Consider the following 27506-nt stretch of genomic DNA (forward strand, 5'->3'; position numbering starts at 1 on the left):
TCCTGAATTAATGATTTGCAGCATTTTCCTCCAAATGTACAATCTGTTCTTGTAATATATCATGAGGAGTGAGTTGTAGAACATCTACCGGCCTGTAGGTGGCAGAAAATAACTGCCTATGTACGGAATACGTCAGGACGTCAACTGCCCATGCTGGGAAAAACGTCATGACGGCAGACGCACGTTCGGAAAAAGAAGCGCGAGTGGACGTGAAATGCCTGAAACATTGGATTTATATACTAAACTGACGAAACTGAGACTGTTCAAAGCGTTTATATCAGGATGTCGTTGTTGAAGCCTTTTAGTAAGCTGCCTGGTTTGAACACAGCGAACATCTTGGTGAGTTTGTGCTTCATTAGCTCTAACTACTGACAGCTACAGACAAACCACTGGGTTAGGGTTATAAACAAAGCAGCGGATACGGTGTTGAGAGTGTTTAGCGGCTCTCAGGATGAGCTAACAGTGGAGTAAAAGTGTCTCAGAAAGGAAAATCACTCTTTGATGGTACTGCTCACAATTCACTGACATGTGGGACATGTCTGGAGGGGTAAACAGCGATAATAATAATATAGTAAACTTTAAAGAAGAGCAGTATCTTGTATTTGAGAGATGTTTCAAAATATGTAAAACTGCACAGAAATGTATTTGGACCGTGTACATGTACGTGATATGCAGAAAAGTATGTATGTGCAACATTTTAATGTTAATGTTAATAATCCAAGTGACATCTGACAACTTCTCTGTATACCAATACATTATATTTAATGAAGGTGTATGCTGTCAGGTGACGTCAAATATAATTTCCATCTGAAATATAGTGGGAGTAGAAGTAAGTTAAACATAATGTAAACACTGAAGTAAAGTACCAGCACTTCACACTTGTGCATGTAAGTACAATACTTGAGTGAATTTAGGCTTCTGTGTTACTTTCCGCCTCATGTTCAAGTACACTTTATGCCGTGTTTTTAAAGTACATCTTTTGATGGAGTTCAGAGTATTCTTTTGTACTTGTTTAGTTTTTTATGGAAGTGTGTTATACTGCAAAGTGTTATCATCAGGTTTTGTGCTGACCTGGAGTGTTTTTCCTCCAGCTGGTGGAGAGCGAGGAGCAGTTTCAGCAGAGTTTAGCAGACGCTCTGGTGGAGGAGACCGCTGTCACTGTGAATGTGTGAGTACTGCTCCACCCTGTTAAAACTGCTGAAGTCAGCTGTCTGTTACAGGAAGTAGCACACAACTGGAAACACCTCCTGCTCCTCTGTTATTGGAACGAGACTTGGTTTTATATTATTCATTTTGTATATCTTCTCTTAGACAAATGCAACTGTACCAATTTATTTACTAACAATTGATTTTTAATAATCAGACGCCGGGTGAACAAATAGTCTCTTTACAGCCTTTCTTTTGTTTAGATCTACTATAAACTCAACAAGAAGATATGTTGCATACTTTGGGAAAAACAGTTTTGCTGCGTTCATTATATAGTTATCCTAATTACCAGTTTCCGACTGGTAAATCATTTTAACATCAAGTCATAATTACAACTGGGAAACTCTGATATTTGACTTGGCACTTAATAATACATCTTAATAATACATATATAGTGTTAAATATTGTCACTGCACAGTATTTTAAACCCTCATGCAACCGTCTTGAGTTGTCTGATGAACACATGCAAGTCGTAAACATCCCAAATGACGTGAGCACAGAATTACCACCTCTGTTTGTTACATATCAGTGAATATATTCAGTCTGACAACAAGCATGTTAATTGTACCAATCAGGAGACTAGCTAAGAGTCTGCCTCTGCCTGTGGAGAATGAGGAGAGTCGTCCGAGGATAGACCTGGTGGTGTTTATCATCAACCTGACGTCAGAGCTCAGGTAACTTTCAAATCCTTACATATTCATATTTTAATCTCCTCACCGGTGTGCCTCCCCAACCCACCTGAACACACAGGTGTAATATCTACTCTGTATTGCAGTTTTAGTTTGTCTGAATGAAACTCAATTAATTCTGCTTGTATGTTGTCTGTAAAACTTCAAAACAAAAGCCTATCCGTAATCTTTAATTATTAGAGAAATGTGAACTGAATAGCATGCCATCCACTGCTTTAACTAGAACTATCCAGTGCTTCTTAACTACTCATGGAAGAAAGTTGTCTTCTCTTTTAATCTTACACTTTTAAAACTCATCCACAGACTAGTATTAAACTGAAAGGGCTAATTCCATCATTATATAGAAAAGAGCTCCTGATTTCTCCAGCGTGGTTTGGTCTATATATTGTATGTTTTATCAGTAATAATTACTGTGCTCTCCCAAGTTTTGATATATTGTCAAAACATAATATGATGTAATGGTTAATTCTGTGTTGTGTATTATTTTGTTTTGTCATAGTTTCCAGTCAGCAGAAGCTTCCCTGAAATATTTGGATCCTGGATATTTCCTTGGAAAAGTCTGCTTCATGGTCACTAATGGTACGGGTTCAATTCTTTAAGTATTTGTTTGCTTGAATCACGTGAAGGAGGACACAACAGGAGCACAAGTTTACATACCTCATCTCTCCCTATAGTGTTAACTTTCAGCTCAGCCTTTTCTGAGTGTCTCACTCTGACTGGTTGCCCTCTTACCCATCCGTTTCTTGTAGCTCGTAATGCTTCAGTCCCCACAGAGTGCCTGGACGCTGTCAGAAAGCTGGCTGCGTCGCTCCACTGCCCCATGCTGTTTGCAGAGGATCAGGTTTGTATCAGTTTTTGTCACAAACATTGAGGAAAGCCATAGATTATTGCTCTTCATGGCCACAGTGGGAACAGGGTATCTGTTTTCATTATCGATTAATCAGCGGATTATTTTCTCGATTAATCGTTTTGTCTATAAAATGTCTGAAAATAGTGACAAATTACCATTTAAATTTCCCACAGCCCAAGTTGACATCCTATAATGTCTTTTGTATAAGCAGCAATCTAAAAACCCAGTGATTCAGTTTACTATCATGTACAACAGAGAAAAGCGTCAAATCCTCATATTAGAGAAACTGGAACCAGCACATTTATGGTATTTTATTGCTTAGAAAATGACACTTTTACTGCTGCTAGCTACAGTAACATGGAAGCTCATCATCTCGTAATGGGCATGTGTCAATTCTAGCAAAAACTTTGATGAATTAATAATTTTCCATTGGTTAATCCATATATCCATTTTCTGCTGCTTATCTGGGTCAAGGTCACATTCATTTAATCTATTTTATCATTAGAAATTATTGTTATATACTTCTGGGAGTTACTGAATACAGTGTGATGTAATATACCTACTGGATTTGCATCATATATTCATACCTGTGGCCGGTATGGTCATAAACCCGGCTACAAGATTTTAAATTGCATTCTATGTGGTATTAAAAAGGTCTTAAGTTGAAGCTGTTTGTGCATCTGGATTATGTAGCTGGTTCTGTTGTTGACAACAGAACACCAAATCTCTCTATAGTCTGTTTTTCTGTCTCTTTAAAAAGCAGTCTTGTGTAATGCTCTTCCCCTCTAGACACCAGATGGTGTGACCAATGCTACAGAGAGGCTGCTGACCATCCTGAAGGTGGCGGCCGGCCTTGTTCCCATGGCTACTGCTCTCGACCTGTCCAACCTGACTCGCTGCACTGTGCCCCCAGACATCGACCAGCCCAGCTTTGATTAATTCCTGTGGACGTTTCCTCTTTCAAGGGATGTCCTCTCTGACTTTTTCAGTGTATATATTTATTTGTAGTAGTCCATTGCGAACGGCTAAAACATTAGCATGTTATTTCCTCTATTAGTTTTTACGTTACATGCTTGTGATTTGGCTTCTAGCTGCTGCAGCTTGTGCAGATCAGCAGAACTGTTTACTGAGGGGTTCTTAACCAACCAACCAACCATTTGTGGAGTCCAAATTTGAAATAATATCTCTTGTGCTAGAATTGAAGACCATGCAAATGGTTAAGAACCCACCATAACCAGGTTCATGAACAAGTCTGCCTCCTGATATCTAAAGAACCCAGCAGGCCTTTTTCACAGAAGACATTTTGACATATAAGCTGCTTCAGTTTCAGGGTCCTGGGATTGTGCATGCTGGATCACTGTCACTCTGTCATGACTTACTGGGACACTTGAACAGAACAAAGCCTTTCCTCTGACGGACTGCTTACAGCTACGTCAGATGTTCATTTTGTGTATAATTAAGAGTTAAAGAGTCTGCACGCTCATGGTACACCCACCAGGTGATTTTAATTATTTTGGCCGATTAGCTCTCTTCTCTGGACTGTGTGGGCGTGTACAGTCTGCTTGATTGACGTCTCCCTCTCTCTCTCCTTTTAGCTTTAATGCAACTGTGAGGGCGGGACAAAAATGACAACTTAATCACTCCTATTAGCAATGGAGTCTGGTGACATGACGCAATTTCCAACACCTGTGTGGGTGTGCTGGATCTCTGCTGGTCTTGTATATTATATCATGATAACAACATAATATGATGCTGCACAGCTTCATTCAGTGCTGCTGAATATTTCTGTATTGCATAGTGTATATAATTATAATACAGTACAGTATGCTTTCTGTGTATATACTGTGTGGTGTGTGCTTTTGACTTGGTGTCAATACAAAGAAATAAAAGACGTCTATGATCAACAAAAGCAGGACTGACTGTTTATCTGGGTTGTACTGAAACTTTGAATTGAAGAAAAGGATATTTATGGACTCAATGTGAAGAGTATACTACAATTTATTTTAATCTACTCTTGGATTAATTATGTGACATAACTTACTTTAGTATTGTTACTTTAAAGATCAGTACATTACAAAATATCTTTGTTAAAATGGTGATGAATAATGACAGAATAATGCGATTATTACCCAGCCCTACTCTCAATTTTAGTACCATCGGAGAACCAAGCGAGGGGAACTAAACGTTTGGACAAATACGTCCTCTGTCCTGTTGAAAACAAGTAGGTGTTTGACCTCAGTTCGCCCCACTGTTGGTCAGACTTCGGGGGGGAGGAAAGGGGAGGCAGAGGTGTGTGACCAGAGGAACTGTGCCTGGTGTCACGTCTGCATGCGCACACTAACGCACGCACACACAAACACTATTAATAGTTCTTCATGGCAATTATCCATCATACCAGTTCACCAAAGACTGATGTGGCATCAAACCAAAAACTGGAAAGATAACGAGTGGGACTGGGGAACGTCAATGATAACGACAATATGTTTGACTCTCTTGGCTCTTTTGACACATTTAAGTCATCATAAACAGAAACACTTGACTGGTCAAACAAAAGAAATGATTACTTTATTACACGGACTGAAACAAATGCTGTGGTGAAAGTGCACAGTAGGTCATGGGAAACTTGGCCAGAGTTTCAAAGTATCAACCCTAATGCTTCGTCGTTTGCCCAACAGGAAGTATCATCACAACCATATAACTCACTTCAAGAGGTGAAACAATTAATTGATTAGTCAACAGTCACGCTAGCAGCTCTTTAGCACAGCAGCTCACATCGGCATGCTAACATGCTCACAGTGATAATGCTGGCATGTGATTGTTCGCCATCTTAGATTAGTGTGTTCGCATGCTATCGTTTGCTAATTAGCACTAAACACAAAAGGTATTTGTTTATAAACCAAAGTATTGGATAAAATCTTTCAAAAGATTTGACTTGAAGATGGTGCTAGATGAAAAGTCACTGGATCAAAGTTATTACAGTTCATCCTGAGGGGACGGTGAATGTCTCTACCAAACTACTGGATGGATGACAAAAGTGGAAAGGTCTGAAGATCACCAAAGTCTGTAGGATTCATCATGAATGTCTGTACAACATTTCATGGCAGTCCATTCAACAGATGTTGAGATATTTCAGAAGTGGTGGACCGACTGACTGACCTGCTGCTAGCATGGCTACAAACTAGTTCCAGCCTCTCAAATATGTGGATTTACACCTTTTGTACCATGAAAGTGAATGTCTTTCACTTTATACATAAAGTTACTTTGTATAAAGTCTTCTGACATTTCACAGACCAAATGTTTAATTAATTAGTCGAGAAAATAATAGTCAGAGTCATTAATAATGAAAATAATCTTTAGTTGCAGCTCAAATCTAATCATTCTCACCCCTCGTCTGGTCCCTTTGAATGACATCTTTTATCGATTTGTATGACGTGAAACAAAATGGCAATTCAGTCTCATAATCAGGTTAACCTCTCTAACCTGGGTTTTTTCAAATTCGGTTCCTTTCACTTCTTTAGGCCTCCAATTTAAATGGAACATTGTGTGAAGAATAATAATAATAATAATAAAAATACCTCTTTGACCGGCACACAACACGACACTGCTTTGTTTTCAGGGGTTACAAGTTTAGATTAACCTGACATTGAATGGCTTCATACAGGACTGTAACATCACCAGCAGCAGCAGCATGAGGGATGAACAGGAGAGGTGAGATTTAACGTAGAGTTGGGTACTATGTATGGATGGGAAACGAGGAGGACTGATTTTTGAAAAGTAGAGCGTTGGTCATTTTCAGGAAGTTGAATGAGCGATAAAGTCCCCAATATAGCTGCTGTGAAAGGGACTCTGTCACGTCCACATTGGATCAGGTGACTGAGAGTCTGAAAGATAATACTCTGCGTGAGGGGGTGAAGTGTTCAAGTGTCTTTATGTGTGTGTCTGTGTGCATTTGTTTGTGAGCGTTTTAATCTTGACCTGATTCCTGTCTGAACTGTCAGACTAACGATGTTCTGGACTGGGTTTCAGACTACATATCTTAACAAAGACATCCTTTCTCTCGTGCTTTATTATTTATGAGTAGTGGCAATTAGTCATAACTCTGTTTCTTTTAGCATAGAGGACGCAGGAGGTGACACAGTCTCATCAAGTGTGTGATTTAGTTTTTCAATATTCAGGAAAGGAATAAAACAAAAAAATAATGAGCAGAGCAACAGAATTTTATTTACTGGTAATATGTGACAAGGGTTTACAGTATGTTGTTGAGCAAAGATTCATCTCAGTAATGAATCTCATTTAACTTTATTCAAGTTAAATGAGATTCATTACTGAGCAGCGACAGGATTGGACACAATAACAGAAAAACGTATACCATCCAACAGCAATGCAGCAATAAAACACACATATGTGAAGCTTATTAGGTTAACTAATAGTCTATGGTAATATTTGAGGCTGTCATTTATTGTGATGCTGTAATGGATTTCCTTTCATTGCAAATTAGTTAATGTATGTTTACAGAAGATTAAACCATTTCGTTCTCAAAGAGGCACTTGCAAGTGGAAAGTTTTCTTGTCTGTCATCTGACCCCAGCGTGACTTTAATCTTCAGCCGTCGAAGCCCAGCTCTTTGTAGTTGGCATCGATGTCAGCGATGACAATAGCCATCACGTTCTTCAGGGCTTGCTGCCCGGCAGCATCGAGCCCTGCCTTCTCCTCCATGACTTTACCGATGACCTCTGTAATCAGCTGAAGAGAAAATACAGATAAGAAATCAGTTGAAAAGACTTTATAGTTGCTAACGTGGGAGAAAGGATCAAATGACGGTGAGCCGCACATATTAAAACATTCCCTCATGTACACCAAACTCACCTTGAAGTTATTAATGGGGATCTTGTGCTTTGTGGCGTGGCTGTTGGCCAGAGGTATGAGGATGGCAGCATGGTTGCCTTTGGCCTTCAGCAGCTCACCGAGTTTCTTCAACACGGTGGCACCGTGGGCAGAAATCGCTGCGTTACCGGCCATGTCACCCTGGGCGATGCCGGCAAACTTGGGGAACAGCTTCTGGGTGTCTGGGTGCTCTGTGAATAAACTGTGTCGAAAAGGAAATGTGAGGATTCACCAGAGATAACACACCATCAACTACCACTGAGTACACTGAGGTCCTTTGTCTGTTTTTTGTAGATATTGAAGCAACTTGAGAGGAAGCACACTTTAAAATATTATGATAAAAAACAAGGGAGATTGTGTTTTTATTCCTGGCAGTGTGGAGAACACTTTGAAACAGCATTTGGACCTTGATATTGGGAAATAAAACCTACAGAAAATATGGCTGATCAAGTGAATATATAAATAAAATTAGCAGCCCTGTGAACCACCTGACCTCCAGGAAAGACTAATATCTCATCTCAGAGCCACTGACCGGGTCAGTACCAGGCCACCATGGGCATTGTAGTCTGCCTCCACTGGACCCCAGTGCTTCAGAACCATGTCAAAGTCAGCCATGATCTGAGGAGACGGAGAAACGGGTCACAAAAACAGTACAGGACACTGATATGAGGAATAAAAACAGATTCTGTCACAGGAAGTAAAGGAACAGATCGCAAGTTACACACTGTTATCTTATCGTTTCATTGCATGTCTCCTGTTTGATTTGATGGCCAACAGCCAAGAACGACTCCATTCAAGGGCAACTCGTTACAAGAAAGAGACGGACGCATGACCTCAGCTGCCCTCACTGAGTCTGTAATGTCGCCTCAGTGAAGCCTTGCATGATTTACCTGAAGTGAAATCAGATACGCTGTTGGTTTTGATGCTCTTAAAGCTGACAAGCATGTAAACAAAAGAAATTGCATTGTATTTTAATTTCTCCCAACAGTATTTTTCTTGTAGCAGTTTTAACTTGATGACCTTGGCATTTAAAAACAGTTTTATTTCTTATAACTTTATGTATAAAAACAATCTCCACCAGGACATTTCTCTGCATCCTCAATGTATGATAAATAACCAGTTATTCTGAAGTCTTGAATATTATTATTATTATTATTATTATTATTACCAAATCCTGCTTTAGTTTTTCCATTTATATTCATTTTTTAATCACTTTTATTCTCTGTCAGTATACTCACTATACCCTATACCCTAATTTATCAATACATGGTAATTATTAAGTGTGAAATGATTTAAAAAGACAGTACCTACCTGCAAAGTAGTGAAATATCCTGTGTGATTATACCAAATTCTTCTTGGCCTGACTTCCCCCCACCAAAACTGACCTTTTATACTCCCTCCCTCTCTCCTGTCACCAAATTATTCCATCCCTCCCATCCGTGCAGTGAGCACGTCTCTTCAAATGTTCACAACACCTCTAAACTTAATCCGGAAACTTCTGATTACACGCAAACATCATCTCTGATATGATTATGTGTCACTTGTGTGTTGTCTTTTTATTTTCTGTTTCTTCTCACTGAGCTTTTATATGTCCTGCTTAATCTTCTCATGTGAGTAAATAAGATCATACTTAGTAAAAATAGATATGCAAACAGACAAACAGTGTGTGTGCGTGTGTGTGGGTGTGTGTGTGTGTTTAGATTAGAGAAACATTTATTTAAAAACATTTTTGCATTCATGTCTGCACCGTGATGGGATGAACTACTTTTAAGATGCATTGTTCAATTTTTATGTGAGAGGAGAAGATATTATTTCAAGCAGTAAGCCATTAGACTCAGGGCTTCACAGTGATTTTAAAGCAGATAAAAGGTTTTGTTAGACCGAGCAAGACGTGGTTTAACTGTATTACACCTCTAACTAAAAGTAATGCAGTCTAATACAACAGTCCTGTCATTAAATCCTAATTATAACAGTTGAAACGATTTTAAAGAGCTAAGGGGATTATTACCACTGCAAAATACATTTCTGATGTGCTGCAGTCTTATGAGGTGGTCTGGGACAGGTCGGTCTGCTTCCTGTCCCCACAGTTAAGAAGGAGAAGTCCAGTTTTTATGCTCCACATATCTGGATCAAAATCCCAGAGAACCTGAGGTCTGCTCCAACTCTTAGTTCTTTTAAATCAAGGCTTCAGACTTGTCTGTTGGCACTGCCTTTTTATTTAAATTAAATCAAATTTGGGACTATTTTATTTTATATTATATTATATCATATTACTATATTTCTTTAAGTCTTATACAGCACTCTTTTTATAACAGTCTTATAATTTCATGGCAGACACTTTGTTTCCTCCCCTTGTTCTCATGTACATGTTTGTTTTATTTTATGGTGTTTGTGTATGAAAGTTTGTTAACAGTCTATTGTAGTCAATACCATCAGGACCTCTGCTGGTTGGTTACAGCTAACGGGTAAAATGTAAGCCCCTCCTCTTCCTCACTATGATTGGTCTAGACTGTAGTTCCACATGTCCGTTTAACCAATAGCATCTTCAGCTCGCTCCACGTGGTTTTTCAACGCCCGGAAAACGGTAGTGAGTGTCAAAGAGGCTGGAGAAGTATTCAACTTAGATCCCGGCTAAAAGTTTGTTTCGTACTGCCGAAAAGTTTTCTTAGTTTTATAGGTTTTAGACCTGTTCTCCAAGATGATACGAGCTCTGAAAGGCGTCAGACACCTCCACTCCAGTACGAGGAGACAAGCAGGTAGTTAACTTAACTGTGTGTCTGTATGTTTATATGTATATATTTATATGTATACGTTTTTAAAACCATGACAGCGGTTTCACACAGAAGACAAGAGTGAAATAATCGTGTTTACATGTGGTGATGTTGCTTGTAGTTGTGCTTGTGTATGAGCTGCAGACTGTACAACAATAAATAACAATATTTTTCATATAAAATTCATGATTTATATCCTATTGCTGCCATGTAATGTGACCCAGTGACCCAAAATCAACACAAAAAATGTATTGGTGTTAAATGTTTGTTTTGTAAAAACGGAAGAAGCATTAAATCCAATATGAAGAGGTGTCTCATGTTTGGCCAATGTAGTAATACTATTTGGTATTAATTTGGCGTCACTGGGTCACATTACATGGAAGCTATTGAAAACACTGCCATTATTCTCCATTAAGATATTTCTGTGAAATAAATTAATTACACATGTGCTACATGGCACCAGTTTTGTATAATAATTATCAAAATTTACCTAATATGGGCAAGTCAGCATGACATTGGTATTAAAAGGACCTCGCTGGATCCGGGGTGATTGTTCCAATATCCAATGTAAAACTATCTTCACTGCGGTCCAGTATCTTTTATTAATCGTCTTTATTGAACACAGCAATAATACAGGATGCTTAGTGAACACAAGTGAACACAGCGAAGGGGAAGAGATCAATACAGACAATTAAATGTGGAAAGTGACTTTATGTTTGCAAAAAAGAAAACATATGTTTTCATAGATTTCTTATTATGACAATGAGAACTAGCAGCAGTGTATACATTTATATAACTTAGAAAGGCAAGTAAACTGGGTTTGACATTAATGTAGGTAGTACTGCGCTTGCAGAATAGTCAGATTGACCAAAAAGCAAGAATCTGCATTTGTGTTATTTGTGTTGTGTTCTGCAGAAAATTAATCAACAATTGATGTTCAAGTGAAAATTGAATATCAAGATGTTTCAGATTTTCTGTTGGTCCCATCTTCTGTCTTATGTCAACATAAATTTAACGTCTTTGGGTTTTGGACTGTTGGTCGAACAAAACAACCTTCTGCTTGCAGAACTTGTGATGGGCATTTTTCACTATTTTGATATTTTTAGGGACAAAACAAATAATTAAGTAGTGGCTTAGATAATCAACAGATTAATCAATCAGAAAAATTATTGTTAGCTGCAGCACTAATATGGGAATTAGTTTCACAGAGATCAAGGCGAAGTTGTCAGATTGAAAAGTAAAAAAAAAAAAACCAAAACATTTGATTATAATCATATAATACTGAGAAAAGCAGCAAATCCTCTAGTTTAAGAAGCTGGAGGAATGACCCCTCAAGTGATAGTTGTTTCAGCAAACAATTTCTCAGTAAATATTTGCTTTTCCCGATGCAAGTTACACAGAAACCTCTTTTAATATTACTGGTAAGATGAAAACTAATACGACAGAAGAGGTCACAGCCTGTCATGAGTTTTACTAAACCAAAGTGTGTTGTGTTTCCAGTTTCAGAGCTCTCTGTATCGGTCCCATGGGGAGAGATCAGAGGTAAAGTCTGGGGTCCTGATCACGGCCGTCCTGTGCTGTGCGTGCACGGCTGGGCCGACAACTGTGGTACATTCAACACCCTCATTCCCTTTCTACCCAAAGGTAAACTATTGTTGTAGTAAACTGGAGAACACATGTAAAACTTAACACTTCTATTATACCCTAAAGCTTTGACACAAGCCTCCTTTCTTTCATGTTCAGCTACACAGTGTGAAAAACTAGAGCTACAAGTTATTTATATAGTCATTTGAGACATTATTTTCTGTAGGAGGGTTGTCGTTTTACATGTCTCCCTCACAACTTTATGCTTTTTGTACTACTTGTATGTATCATGTAAATTGCAACGTCCCATGTCATCCCCCTTTTGTCTCTGTCCCCATTATATCATCTATATGGTGATAATGTCAATTAGATGTCAACAAGAAATGCACTTTTTTATACCTTTTTGTTCAATTCATATATTGTATGAGTCATGGATGTAAACTGCAACTTGACTGGTTGGAGGGCAGTAATTCAAATTTTTCTTTCAGCTAAAGCAAACACTGAAATCCTGTTCAGAAAGAGTTTTGTAGTTCAAGGTCATAGGTCATTGTTTCCTTAATGTGACAGTCACTTGGTGAGACTCGTGCTCTCTGTCTTCCTCTTCCTCTGTCTCTCAGAGTGCAGATATGTGGCGGTGGACCTGGCAGGTCACGGTCGGTCATCACATCGTCCTCCTGGAGTTCTCTACTCCTTTCCTTTATATGTGATGGATGTACGCAGAGTCGTTGATGGTGTGTGAGTTCACGAAGTTGCAGGATGTGTTTTACCACTTAGTCAAATTAAACATCAGTGTTTGTTCATGTAGATAATTAAGCCTTTGTTGTATGTTTGTGTTTTATCGCTTCTGAGCAAATTTAAATTATGAACTAACAAAAGAGTTGTTTAATTATTTGTTTTTTCAAACACGATGATGGCAGTTGAGCTATCTCCATGACAACCAATAAAACTACACCCTCTGAAGAAGACTGCATTTGGGAGCTCCTGTTAAGATTTTGATTTGAACATTTCTTTTGTCAAATCAAAGATTTTATGTAATTTTGTACATTTTCCACTACAATATATATATCTATGTATATATATTAATATAGGAAAAATTATGAATATTGTGATATATTTTAAATAAATGGCCCAGCTCTAGTGCATCTGTACTGCAGCTAAACCAGAGCAGTGATGTTGTCTTTCAACTAAAAACAGATACTGAACCCAGTTGATGATCTGTGAAATTAACTCCCACAGCTCTGCAGTGGAATAAATTCTCCATCATGGGCCACAGCATGGGTGAGTGCAGCTTTACAGCAGAGTCAGAGCAATTCAAATGTTTGTGGTATGTTATGTTTATGTCACACTGTTTTTTTTAAATTTTATTTCAGGTGGTAACGTTGCTGGACTGGCAAGTACAATACTAATACTGACTCTGTAGAGACTATTTAGCTACACTGAGTGATATTAAGTCCATATTGTGTTTTCCACAGTTCAGTGCTCTGTATCCTGAGATGGTGGACGCTGTCGTACTGCTGGACTCTTATGGATTCTTACCTACAGAGCTGGTACTTCAACAGTTTTTACACCCCAGACCACAGTTACTTCAGGGCTGTGATTTGTTGTTTAGTTAAGGGTGAAGAAAAATGCTATGTACTAATGTATGTGATCGGGCTGTAGAACAATTTCATAAGTCCTCCCACATGTTGAGAATTTATTGTCACTTTAGATTTCACCCCAGTGTTTTACTATGAAAGGGATCCTTTACTTTTCAAGCAATGCTTCAAAATCACAAGTTGGCATTTTATTTCACATTTAACATCAAACTATCTGCACAACTACCAGTCTCAAAAACGTCTCTTGGCAAACCTAAACCAGAGGTTGACAGTGTTAATAGAAGTGGACAATTTGTTGTTATTCGTGGCTTCCTGTCTCATCTGCAAGAAGAAAGCTGCCATTCTCCAGGAATGCAATCCCTTGAAGGTCTTGAAAAGTCTTAAAAATCATTGAATTTAGTTTCCTGGAAAAAGAAAAGACTTTCGAAGATATTACATATTACAGTCTTACATTTAATTTACAGTCGTCTTAAATACTTTCTCTTGTTTGCTGTAGGCTGTAATGTTAGTTATTGAATGTTTTTGTATCTGATTGCTGGCTGTCAGGAGACGTTACACACCTGTAAACTAAAAGTGATGATTGCTGCTGACAGTAGATTGTGCTGCGGGAGGCTGTTCAATCCCTTTTTATGGAGTTTCAGTCAGAACCGTCAGACCTGCAGCAAAGCACTGTCACTGCTGCTCAATACAGCAGCTAGGAAGCTCATCAACTCAAATGGCAAGTGTCGATTTTAGCAAAAATTTAGCGGTTAATCCATATATCCATTTTATGCTGCGTATCCAGGTCACATTCATTTATTTAAGTATATCATTAGGAGCAGAAAAAATATATATTATAGTCCCTACTGGTTTTCAATCATACTTTGCCCGGTATGATCATGAAACTGGTATTACATTTAAGTTCTATGTGGTGTTAAAAAGTCTTAAATTTAACTTTGTGTACTAAACATGCAGAGCAGTTGGTACGAAGGAGAAGGAAAGACAGGTTTCTCAGCTTTGGAGTGTATAGGCAACAATGTCTCCAGTGGCCCCCGGGTAGTTTGATTTACACTAAAAGGCTGAATGACTTCATGATGTCTGAGGAATTACAACAAATATATATGTCGTTTGAAATATTGAAAGACATCACATTGAAGAAATGCTTCAGTCACCAGTGTAATTGAGTCACAGTTTAGTCCTTTGGATCAGTGCTAAACATATTATATTATTATATTACTCCATAATGTTTCACTGTGAGAGCTGTGCTGTACGATCCACTCTTGTCAGTAGTTTTGAATTGCTTCCTTCATCATTTGTGTCTCTTTTCTTGCAGAAAGAAATGCCTAAAGTGATCAGGCAGGGGATGGACGAGATGCTTCAGTTTGAAAAACAGACGGAAGAGAAGAAAAGAGTTTACACTTATGAGAAGGCAGTTGAGAGGTGTTATATTTTTCCAGTTGTTGGTCAGATTTCTAGTAACTTTGACTCTATATTCAGCTGTTGACTAAAGTGCTTTATTTCTTTCAGGCTGTCGGCTGCAAACCCGTTTCTGTCTGAACAGTCTGTGCACCTTCTTTTAGAGCGAGGTCTAGTTCAAGTTGAAGGAGGTACGTCTTTATCTTCCTCTTCTCTGCTTTAATGTTTGTTATGGGCGCTCCTCATAGAAAAAAAAAATAGTTCACTCTGAATAATCTCACTGGGTTTTTCCTCTAAAAGCTGAAAATATAATGTGTTTTTCTCTTGCAGGAGTGGTGTTCTCCAGAGACTTTCGTATTAATATGGTGAGTTACTGCTGAACTGCACCAACTCATCACTTTGCCTTTGTATTCCTCCCAAGGGTGCCGTCGAAATGCACGTACAGAATGTTTTGTGTTTTGTTTTCAGAAAAACATTGCACGCGTCACTTTGGAGCAGAGTCTGGAGATGCAGTCGAGGATAAAAGCCTCTATTCTAGTTGTTCTGTAAGACATTCGTCCACCTCACATTTCCTTATTACATGTACTAAAATTTGTAATTTATTATTATTATTTGTAATACTAGTACATTGTACCTCACTAAATATCTTTTTCATTGTCTTTCATTGTCAGGGCAGAAGACGGCTTTGAGAAAATATTTGCTGAACCAGATCAGAAGAAATGTATAGCAACACTTCTCCAGGTCTATAGGGACAGAAATGTGAGTGTGTTTTTACAGTCTGTTTGTGTAAAGTAGGTACGCTTGCACCTTCTTGTTTATTTTTAGCCGTTAAGCTTGTGTGTGTAATTGTGCCTAGTAGACAGCCGCACAGATGCAAAAGTAGCAGCGCAGTACGAGGCAATAGAAACTTCTATAGCTGTGAACCTCAACACTGACCTACATACTGGAACTTGTTCAAGTGCTGCTTAGAGAGAGAGGGAGAGAGGACCGAGGATGTGCGTCAACTTAACGTCTCCAGTGATGCTCTCTTTCCAAGTCAGCTGGTGATAGAAAAATGCAGTGGATGTCAGGCTTCCACTGCGACAAAACAGAGGTTGTAGATGTCAGAATATTAAAGATTTTTAAAGCAGCTATCATCAATATTTCTATAATAGCAATGTATGCAATGAAAATGTGTAAACAATGTGAAAGAGGTCGCTCGTAGTGAGCACCTGAATCTGCAGCTCCACTCGACGTTACTGAGCTTTATAACGAGTTTCAGCTGCCCAGTCAGCAACTGTTTTCACTCTCACCGCTCTCAAAGTGTCATTTTTGGCCTCAGCAGGCAGCTGTTTTCAACAACAACAGGCTCCAGAAACCCACTGTACACTACCTGCTCAGCACCAAACAGCAGACAGACGCAGTTAGAAACTAGCTGGTGAACATAGTGGAGCATTTAGCAGCTAAAGAGGCAGATACTTCCCTCGGGAGCTGGTAGAGACCAGAAACAGGGCTAAAACAGAGGGAATATTGGACTTGCATTCATCAGGTTGTCAGAAACACGACTCCAGACCAATGATAATGTTGCTCCATAACTGCTGGATGTGTAAATAAGCAACTATTGCTGACAAGTTCACCATATCAACTTCAAATGTGTTAAAGCTGTGTTCACAGCTTGTTTCTGCTGCCAAAAAATGATTGCAGGTTAAATGGTTCAAATGTCATCTTTCTTGTCTGAACTGTCTGTGTGTCTCTGTGTCTTTCAGCACGTGGTGGTGACGGTACCGGGAAATCATCACGTCCATCTGAACAATCCTGAAGTCGTCGCTCCACTTGTGTCTGACTTCCTGCAGACCAAAGTGTTGTCACAGTCAGCCAGACTGACAGATGAACAGACCTCTAAGTTATAGCAAGCACAAAAAACATCCATTTTGCCTGTTACACTGCTGATTTTAACAACTTAAAATGTGTTTAAGTTGAGAGTTCTTGTATTCATACTGTACTGTTTACACTGACCTTGGTGCTTAAGCCTCCGTCGACCAGCTATCTTTGCATCAACTTATGATCTCATGATACCTATGGTGGACTTCTGAATTATTTTAAGTATTTTAATAGATAATGTGTATTGTAATGTTTATTGTTGTTGATTTGAGTAACCGTGGCATTGTGAGCAATATACGCCATGTTTCACTCAGGCTGATTTTCTTTAACTCCGGATAGTCAGGGAAATAGTGAAGGAGGAGTGTTGGTTGGGATGAAGACGCGATCAGCAAAATGGCAGCCAATTTGTGGTTTTGGCACAGTTTGTATCTTTTGCTTTTTGATCCAGTGAATAGGTTTCATTCATAAACAGGTACGCTCAATTCAGTGAATTCTTCTGTTTTGATGACAGATGTCGACATCAGACTGTTAATGCATTATTGTTTGTATTTAAATAGAAACGACGATCCCGTAACACATCACTTTAGTTATCAGACAACTGTATTCCGTATTCCGTCATCTTTAAGGCCTTTGCTGGCTAGCCACGCAGTGGAGTACTTGGATGCATGTGCTGGAGCATTGTCCTGCATAAAAATCATGGCCTTCTTGAATGATGTAGACTTTTTCCTGTACCACTGCTTGAAGAAAGTATCTTCTCAAAACTGGCAGTAGGTTTGGGAGTTGATTTTAAGTCCATCTTCAACCTGAAAAGGTCCAACTAGCTCATCCTTAATAATAGCAGTCCATACCAGTACCCCACCTCCACCTTGCTGGCGTCTTGACTCGAAGTGGAGCTCTGTGCCCATTAGTGATCCGGCCCATCCATCTGGTCCTCCTGGCCCAGTCTTGACGTTTCAACTTATGAGTCTTGTTCAGTGGTGGTCGTGTTTCAGCCTTCCTTACCTGGGTCATGTCTCTGAGCACCGAACACCTTGTACTTCTGGACACTCCAGCTAGGTTGCATTTCTGGAATATGGCAGCACTGGAGGTTAATGGGTTCCTGGTAGCTTCACGTTTAATTCTTCTCAAGTCTTTAGAAGTTCATTTGCGTCTTTTTTTCTCCACACGTTTCTTGCGACCCTGTTGACTATTTGCAACAAAATGTTTGATTGTTCGGTAATCACGCCTCAATAGCTTAGCTTCTTCAAGGGTGCTGCATCCCTCTGAAAGGCATTTTACAATTTTTGACTTTTCAGAGTCTATTAAATCTCTTTTTTGGCCCATTTTGTCTGAGGTAAAGCAGCTGCCTAATAATTATGCACACCTTGATATAGGGTGTTGATCACTTTAGGCCCCACCCTCCCTCATTACACAAATGCACATCACCTGATAATGCTTAAATCCAATTGGCATTCAAGTTTATATAGCTTGGAGTTGGAAAATATGCTTGAAAATGACAATAAGGTCAAGATACTCACTTGCCTAATAATTGTGCACGCAGTGTAGTCTTCAGACAGTTTATCAGATTTTGTGTAGCTCCCTCTGGAGCCACTAAAGGCTCGCCTGATATCAGACACATTTCCATTTCCATCTTCAGTCCAACATCACCTCCACTCTAGCCAATTTCCGTGGGGTGGGGGATTCGATTTTCCCTAACCAATCACTAGAGACCAACGAATCCGCTTGAATCTTGACAAGTCCACTTGGTAGAGGGGGCGGGTTCAAAGGTCTGGACCAAGGCAAACAAAAGGCTTTATACATCTTATTTCGCAGTAGTACTCTAAGACCTGTAAACAGACTGTGGTGTGTCAGTGTGGTGGAATTCCCTTTTAAATGTAACAAGACTGAAACTATAGTCATGCTAGCTGTGTCATGAGGCTGCAATGTTCATTATACACCAGAAAACAAAACTGTTTTTAAACTGGATTAAAAAGCATTATTTTTAGATCAGTTTTACTTTTTAAGACTCATCAATCAAGGCTGCTCTTTGTCAGCCTGAGCTATTTAGTCTCAACTGTGCTTTTAGTTGAATGCTAACAACGGTGTGCTAACTTTTATGCATTTAGAGCAGGTTCTTGCTGACAACCATAGAGGTTTTAATTCAAATATATATTTTTAGCCTTGAGGTCATAGTGAATTTGATACAACACCACCTTTAACTGTGACCTCAATAATAATCATGTAATTGAATGTACACATTTCCGACAATGTCAACAGAAACTGAACATCATGAGCTTTGTAAAGATGGATGCTTTGGTTGAGCTATTTACTGCACTAGATCATACAGGTGTACCTAATAAAGTGGCCACTGAGTGTATGTGTATATTTTATTTGTATACAACTCGAGATATATATCTATACATATATATGATATATGATATAAAACATCATCTGGCAACCAAAACCTTCATGACAGCCTGCTCCTGTATGACTCTCCTCAGAAGTCTGGTGTTCCTCAGGCTGCTGGTCTGTTGTCTTGGCTTGGTGCCTTCCTGCTGCCCTACAGGTGTGTTCACAGGCAGTAGTTATTTCACCTTGTACCCGCTGCCTTTGAGGAATGTTTGAAATGCACTGTGGCACATCAGGTCTCTTAGATGTCTGCTGTCTGTTGTTAATATTTTAGCAAGTGCACAATTTCTCTGAAGTGTGTGTCCTCATGTTTAATCTCAAAAGCTCTGGAAAGAAAGGGTGTTGTACTTGAGTGCCACAGTGAAAGCATCTTGTACAGTGGGGGGGGGCGGTATAGGCTGTTTTGTGAATATAAAACTTCTAACTTGAACTTAGTAAATTCTTTGCAAAGTTTAAGTGTGATTCTAAAATGTTGGCTGATGGCCCCTCAGTGTTGAAAGATAAGGACTACAGTCATGTCTACCCACAGTGCACTTCCTCAACCACTGAATCAATTATTATACATTAGTAAAAAATACATTTTACTTATAGTTATGTGGACTGTATCAATATATGCTATTTTGGATATTATTCATAACAATCTTAAATAAGCTCAAGAAGGCTATAGTTTTAATTGATACTTAAAATATTTGAATGTTCTTATATTTTTAGATTAGATTTCTGTTTTTCCAAAACTCAGAACTAAAATATACTTAAAAACACCAAACCAGTCAAACAACAGGAGTGAAGGCAAAACAAAATATAGAAAATAGTGCCTATTAACAGTAATAGCTAAAATTTGTGTGTGTGATATGGACAATGTATCCTGATCAGCATTACAGCCTATTTTTATGTCAACATGTAACATTACTAGTATTACATATGATACTTATTGTAAATTTAGCAAAGTATTCACATCACAGTATTTACCTTTGAGACAAATTAAAATCAAAACACACTAAATCATAATTTGCACAATACTTATTTTATTCAAGACGTCATAAATTGTCAGATTTCTGACTTATACATGAAAGATTATGATGATGTTGGATAATATGAAGAAATATTTAGAAAGTTTGTCTCATTCAGCCTGAACTGTTGGTGGTGACAACTTCCTGTGTGTGTGTGTGTGTGTGTGTGTGTGTGTGTGTGTGAGGAGCTTCCCAATCCCGCCAGAACAGAAGAAGCAGAATCTTTGAACGGCGAACTACAGAAGAACAAGTCTTGCCCTACTTCTGAGCTAACCTGTCTCTCGAAGGCCTCCTCTCCTCTGAGAGTTTCTTTTATCTTCTTCAGAAGCTGAGACATGATGCTGGGGAATAAACAGGTCTCTACGACTGCACTTGAAGGTAAAGTTGGAGTAAACACATTATCTTAGTTAATGCCTGTGTTGTATCTGTCGTGTCTGTCTACATGAATGTGACTGTGAGAGGATTGCTCTCTTTAGAGCTATATCTGCAAACCTGCACGGGGGTACACACTATTATGTTTTCGTCCTGTATGGAGATCAAAATGAACAAGTTGAACTTAAAGGTAAAGAACATTTTTGGAAATATCAACAAAAGGAAATTGTGTGACATATATGTTCGTTGACAGCCACATTGTTTATCATCTGGAATTACCGCCTGAATGCCACACAGATTCACAATTTCACAAATTTACCAACAATTTTATATGTAATGATTCATCTAATTAATCTAAAAGCAACTGTTGTGGCAGAGATATTTGGAGATAGAATTTTAACATGGAAATTATATCATAGATATCATACCATTAACTTCATAGAGTGACATTTATATGGGATAAGGATAATTTGTGTAGGAAGTGCAAAATGGAAGTGGGAACTTTCCTACATCATGTGTGGAAATATAGTCAAACCATTTTGGATCAATGGTTTTGGTTCAGTAAGACTCCTGATTGATGTTTAGCTTATTAGAGGATGATGTCAGACACCAAATATATTAAAATGTGCATTTTCAGGTAGCCTATAATGGTGGGTACGGGTTGCAGTTATTCTAATGCATTGAATAATAGCTATAACTGGGTAAATACAATGACACAGGTACTGTTTCTAGAAGAGGCGCTGCCTGAAAGACCTCACTGAGGGAAGCAGAGGCCTCGCCCCCTCTTCAAAGTGCACGCGGCTTTGTCCAACCATAGAGACCACGGAAGTTAGTTTCACCGACCGCGGACGTCTTAAAGTTTTCTTTACGTTAGTGTAGGCATGCAAGCGCTGCTGCGGACTTTACTCAACTACAATGTCCAAAAAAGGTAACAAAGTCAGAGTATGTGGACGTTTAACAAGCCCACAGTAGCTAAAATCACTGATATGCACTTGTTTACTCGTCAAATATATATGGCGTCTTTTTACTCCAGCGTCCAAACAGCACTTGTTTTATCTTCTACACTTCACTGTCAGGAGTCACGGATGTAGCTCAATTCTGTTAGATGACTTTTGTCTGTCAATCAAATAGTTTGTTGTTTTTAAACAGCAGTTTCTTGCTCCTGGCTGTCTGCCACACAATAATATTAACATAATAATGTCAGCTGTTGGTTCTCTGAAGTTCTTGTGTTTGAGCTGTTGTTGTGTGTCCCGGTTCAGAGCTCTCTATACCGGTGCCATGGGGAGAGATCAGAGGTAAAGTCTGGGGTCCTGCTCACGGTCGTCCTGTGCTGTGCCTGCACGGCTGGGCTGACAACTGTGGTACATTCAACACCCTCATTCCCCTTCTACCCAAAGGTAAGCCTTGACTGGCTAGTAGTTAATGAGACTTTAAGTAAACAAACCTGGCTTTATTTTATGGCTCCGTAATTGTCTAATAATTTTTGTTTCATGGAAATAGTGATAGGTAAAATGGAGAAATTGTTCAGTTGGTGTACTTCTGATTAATTAACTCTAGGGCTGAAATGATTAGATACTTAATCCATAAACCCTTCCCGGTGCCTGCTGGTCCTATGCCTGCCTGCCCATATATAGATTCACCTGATGTGCCCAAAAACCTTCAAAACAAAAGCATTAACAAATATTCAAATTAACTAAAATACTGATACTAATATTATAAACTAACTTAGTCAGCCGTGTTAAATACAACAGCAACAAGACAGATGAATAGTTATTTATTTAATATCACAAAACAATAAATAGCTCCAACACAATCAATTAAAAACGGTGGTGGAAAGTAACTATGTACATTTACTCAAGTAATTTACTTATGTGCAAGTTGTTGCTACTTTACACTACATGTGTTACTTAGTAGATGAACACTTACATGTAGTACAAACTCTGCAAAAACCAAGTAAGTTGTGTCTATTATTGAGTCTTATTTTCTTAAAACAAGTGGAAAGAAATCCGTCATTGCAGTGAGATCATTTCAACCAGTTACTAGAAGTCAACTGGTTTTATGAATTTTCTAGAATAATGTTTAATGAATCTTTGTTGATTCTAAAGCAGCGATCGCTTATTCTGTCTTCTTTCAAGGTTCTCACTCATTTCTGAAAGGTTCTTAAAACAAGTGGATTTCTGTCAGAAACAGGTTGAAATAATCTAACAAGTCTGGCAGATTCTTTCACTTACTTTAAGAAAGAAACACAATATGATCATGATATAAAATAGTTAAAATCAGCTTCAACAACCAGCTAACATTGAAATTCTGTGTACATGTTACTGCATAGGTGATAAAAATTCAATAAAGTCTTAACAACATCAAAACAATGTTAAGCATTAGCTCCAGACAACTAGTATAGCGGCTAGCTTGGTTAGCTGTACGCTGGTCATAGGAAAAAATCACAAATCAACAATGATAGCCATAATAAAAAGAATAGCTACAGATAATAAATGGTCCAACAAGGGCATTTGAGGAGTAGATGTCTGTCAATATCTGTATATATATATATATATATATTAATCATTTAATAATATTATCTTAAATTAGATTAAATAGAGCTGCTTATAAACTCAACTGAACTAACTAAACTCATATAATCATTACCAAACCAGGTTCAAGGTGCATTTATTGGCATTAGATATGTCTTTTGAAATGTATTGTGTGAGTATTTTGTCTTCCTCTCAGAGTGCAGATACGTGGCGGTGGACCTGGCAGGTCACGGTCAGTCATCACATCGTCCTGCTGGAGTTTTCTACACTTCAACTGCATACGTGGCGGATGTATGCAGAGTTGCTGATGGTGTGTGAGTTCATAAAGTTGCAGAATAATCTTTAGCCCAACAATGTAGGTTTTAACACGAGATTAGACCTCTCCAGGACTCCAGGACTTCATGTTCCTATTTATGCCCATGATTAAACCACAGTAGTCAGTCACAGTAGACTTTTGCCTAAAAACTAAAAACTATCTCCATGTTCTGTGATGAGATACTGAACCTGCCTGGTTGATGATCTGTGAAATGAACTCCCACAGCTCTGCAGGTGAAGAAATTCTCCATCATAGGCCACAGTATGGGTGAGTGCACTATTAAAGCAGGATTTATCCTAATCTGCTTTGTACATTTTGCTGCATTACAAAGTCATTTAAATTGCAAATCACATGGAGCTTCTTCTTATTTACAGGTGCTGACATTGCTGCAATGGTAAGTGTCTCATCAGGCTCCTATGTCTCTCCTCTTTTTCACACAGCATACAGAGACTATATTTCTGTGCTTTCATGTGTGGTATCATCATGTGGTCCAAATTGTGTTTCCCACAGTTCAGTGCACTGTATCCTGAGATGGTGGATGCTCTTGTACTTCTGGACGCTTACGGATTTCTACCTACAGATTCAGTACGAACCCTTTTGACAACCCAAAAAAGTTACCGTAGAGCTTTAATACTTTGTGCTTCCAGAACACCAAAAGAAAAATCTCAAAAATGGTTTATTCATATTTCATATTTAATTTATTCAACTGTTCCACAACATTTTCTGTACATTTTATCTCCCAAAACGAAGGTCTGAATGCTGTTTCAAGGAAGGAAATTCTGATGAGTCAATAGTGAATCCTTTATTTATGTATTTATTTTGTTGGCTGTGTGAAATATATTGAAACTAAAAATCCTACAATCGGGCCATTTAATGACAACCAGTTTAAACTCCCCCGCGTTTGCTAAATATCCCAACTGCCTGTAACAATACAGAGGACATGACCTCAGTGATATTTGGTTAAATGTTGGTACATATATCATATATTTGTATTGTAAATTTAGATACTGTGCTCATTATAATGTATCAGCAGCTTTTTTTATTCAACCGACTGTCAAGGAAAGAACTTCAAACTATGTTCCCTAAATAATCTTCTTTCAAGTGGTGACAATGATTCCTGCAGAATTATTGCATATAGTGTCTTTGTGGTCTTATACTGTATTTCATATCATACAAAAGGGTTCTGCTGTACTTTCCTCTTCTGTCAGTAGTTGAGAGAAAGTTGACTTTCTCACCTCATCGTTTCTGTTCCTGCAGACAGAATTATCTAAAGTGATGCGGCAGGGGATGGATGAGATGCTGCAGTTTGAGAAGAAGACAGAAGAGAAGAAAAGAGTTTACACTTATAAGAAGGCAGCTGAGAGGTACTATATCATTCCAGTTGTTGGCCATTGATAGAGGACAATCAGATTTCTACTAACTTTGTCTTCGTCTCTATAATCAGGCTGCTGGCTGCAAACCCGACTCTGTCTGAACAGTCTGTGCGCCTCCTTTTAGAGCGAGGTCTAGTTCAAGTTGAAGGAGGTACGTCTTTATCGCTTCCTCTCCTCTCAGAGAGGAATAATCTCACTTTGCTTTCTCTGCTGGCAGCTGAATGTGTTTCTCTTCAACAGGATTTGTGTTCTCCAGGGACCTGAGAGTTAATTTTGTAAGTCACTTTTAACCTCTCTGTTAACTTGTTATTTTTTTCCACCTGAGGTTTAGCATACAGCTTGTACAGCACATGTGTGTTTTTATTTTATGTTTCCAGAAAAACATTGTGCGGATCAGTTTGGAGCAGAGTCTGGAGATGCAGTCGAGGATTCAAGCCTCTGTTCTAGTTGTTCTGTAAGATATTGAGCACTACACTGAGAGTGATGGTTACATTACAGTGTTATGACTGCAGTATGACAATGAGACGTTTATAACAGCTGACACACAGTAGCTAATGTTCTGAGCAGAAATACAGCTTTTTATGCATGTAAGTCACAAATCTCTGTCTATATCATGGCTATCTATCAATAATGTACTCTTTCTACAGTATATGGTTTTCTTTCACATTGAACTAAATATGTTCAAAATCTCCTGTTTCCAGAGCAGAAGAAGGCATTGATAGGATATTTTCTGAACCGGCTCAAAATAAATTTACCTCAACACTTCTTCAATGTTTGTGGGACAGAAACGTGAGTTTGCAACTGGGACACAATGCAAATACAATCAGAATGTTTGAAGTGGTTTGTTGTGATTATTTAACCATCTTAGTGGTTATTGATTCTGAATATCTCCCGTTAATATCCCTCCCTGTGCATGTGTTTGTTCCAGCACACGGTGGTGACGGTACCAGGCGACCATCACGTCCATCTGAATAAGCCTGAAGTCGTTGCTCCATTCGTGTCCGACTTCCTGCGAACCAAAGTGCTCTCTCGGTCAACCAGTCGAGAGCACAAGTTATAAGCTACTAACACACTCGCACATCCATTTTGCTAGAACGCACTCACACTGAAGTCATATTGTACTGTATTGTGCTGTGTTTACTCTAACGAAGTATTAAAGGTCCCATGAAGTGCCACCAACAAATTGGTTGTTTGTTTAATCTGTTTAAAAACCTAAGTATATGAATGACAAGCTGTTGTTTTACAGGGGGGTTATGTGTGACTTTGGACATGGTTTTGTACAGTAATTATCTCACTTATATAGCGCTTTTCAACCTTCACGGTTACCAAAGCGCTTTACAGCTAAGTCTCATTCACCCATTCACTCAGAAGCACGCTAGCTGTCTTTATGCTAAGCTAAGATAACCGGCTGCTGGCTATAGCTTCATATTTACTGTACAGACTTGAGAGTGGTATCGACCTTCTCATCTAACTCTCGGCAACAAAGCAAATTAGCGCATTTCCCAAAATGTCGACTTTGAACTCTCCTCTTTGAATGAACTTTTGTGTTCAATCTAACACATTTCCAGAGGTGTGAAAAACTGTTCTGTTGCACAAAAGTGGAGATAAGTGACACTGACCACTACAGCCCAATCTCTTAAACCCTTCATTGTTAGAAACGCCCACGAGCCACCAGTTAATGTTCAATGTATAGACTCCATTTCCAGCTTCTTTGTGTGAGGCTCTTTTTAGTCTGGGTTCATGCTTTATCACATCATTGGCTGTAAATAACACACTGTCTGCTTTGGACATTACACCACATCCCATTATGATGGTTTCTTATCGATGTCTCAGAGGCCTTTGACACAGTTGATCCCTCCTTACTTCTGCCCAGTTATCTCATGTTGGATTAGTTCGTTGATGGTTTCACAATAGCAGATGTTAAAATCCAGGTTAGTAGCCATACATTTTCTTCCACATATCCAGGTCGCCATGTTTACAGATTAAAAGTAGTTACATTAAGAGACGTTTACCCAAAGCTTCAGTACATGGTAAAAAGAGGCGAAAAAGAGAGGGGCAGAACAACTTGGTACAACAATGGTACATGTGGACGGTGTGATACATATGTAGTCTCCCATCTTTCATGGGCACCAAGCACACATGGCATTATACTGTAAATGGGTGAGAGCTGTCCTTAATCAGGCCATGCATACCATAACCCAACTTCAATCTTGAATGTTGAAAAAAATGTTGAAAGTTTGTTCTTGACTTTTAATTGTCTCTAAAACATCTGATTGGTTGAGCTCGTCGGGGCAGCACATATCTTGAAGTACAGTCGGGCAGCAAGGTGTACTCAAGAGATGGTCTTGTTTCAGAAATAAGAATGAATGACAGTGTTGTTGTCAGCAGGTACCAGATTTCACTCTTTCCCGGATTTATTGTCCCTGCGGAGAATGCCTGGCAGGTGTTACTGAGGGAACAAGAACACCGAAAGTTAGAGTGTTGACATCTGGCTTGTTGAAAGGAAAGACCCGCCTCTGCAGTGGATGATGATTGGCCATAATTCCAGCCAGTCATTCTGAATATCCAATAAAATCTGTCTCTGTTTCCTTCCTGTTCCAAAGGTCAGAGGGTTTCCTGCATGTTTCATTTGTTTAAAAGACAAGGTCAAAAAAAGAATTTCTGGGTTCGTTTCAAAGTTTGT

General features: G+C 38.8%; 4 protein-coding genes across 4 annotated transcripts; 3 read left to right on the plus strand and 1 right to left on the minus strand.

Annotated features, from left to right (window-relative positions):
- The first annotated feature begins 282 nt into the window (after positions 1-282).
- Positions 283-2494, plus strand: pane1 (proliferation associated nuclear element). Its single transcript, XM_070912180.1, has 4 exons — positions 283-339; positions 1092-1168; positions 1782-1880; positions 2395-2494. Exons 1-4 carry the CDS (start codon positions 283-285, stop codon positions 2492-2494), a joined length of 333 nt encoding a protein of 110 aa, XP_070768281.1.
- A 4852-nt stretch (positions 2495-7346) lies between these two features.
- On the minus strand, positions 7347-8243 carry mb (myoglobin). The gene is made up of 3 exons (XM_070915075.1): positions 8161-8243; positions 7611-7830; positions 7347-7487 (listed from the first exon to the last, which is right to left on the minus strand). Exons 1-3 carry the CDS (start codon positions 8241-8243, stop codon positions 7347-7349), a joined length of 444 nt encoding a protein of 147 aa, XP_070771176.1.
- A 2015-nt stretch (positions 8244-10258) lies between these two features.
- On the plus strand, positions 10259-16978 carry LOC139300517 (serine hydrolase-like protein). Its single transcript, XM_070923647.1, has 12 exons — positions 10259-10384; positions 11900-12043; positions 12601-12714; positions 13220-13261; positions 13354-13373; positions 13456-13530; positions 14891-14997; positions 15085-15164; positions 15304-15338; positions 15442-15518; positions 15645-15732; positions 16719-16978. Exons 1-12 carry the CDS (start codon positions 10327-10329, stop codon positions 16860-16862), a joined length of 984 nt encoding a protein of 327 aa, XP_070779748.1. The 5' UTR covers positions 10259-10326; the 3' UTR covers positions 16863-16978.
- A 4448-nt stretch (positions 16979-21426) lies between these two features.
- On the plus strand, positions 21427-26006 carry LOC139298509 (serine hydrolase-like protein). Its single transcript, XM_070921152.1, has 12 exons — positions 21427-21531; positions 21863-22000; positions 23331-23444; positions 23676-23717; positions 23825-23844; positions 23961-24035; positions 24708-24814; positions 24895-24974; positions 25064-25098; positions 25201-25277; positions 25525-25612; positions 25752-26006. Exons 1-12 carry the CDS (start codon positions 21519-21521, stop codon positions 25881-25883), a joined length of 921 nt encoding a protein of 306 aa, XP_070777253.1. The 5' UTR covers positions 21427-21518; the 3' UTR covers positions 25884-26006.
- The last annotated feature ends 1500 nt before the right edge of the window (positions 26007-27506 follow it).

Source organism: Enoplosus armatus, chromosome 2 (assembly GCF_043641665.1).
Source record: "Enoplosus armatus isolate fEnoArm2 chromosome 2, fEnoArm2.hap1, whole genome shotgun sequence".
NCBI classification, from domain to species: Eukaryota; Metazoa; Chordata; class Actinopteri; order Centrarchiformes; family Enoplosidae; genus Enoplosus; species Enoplosus armatus.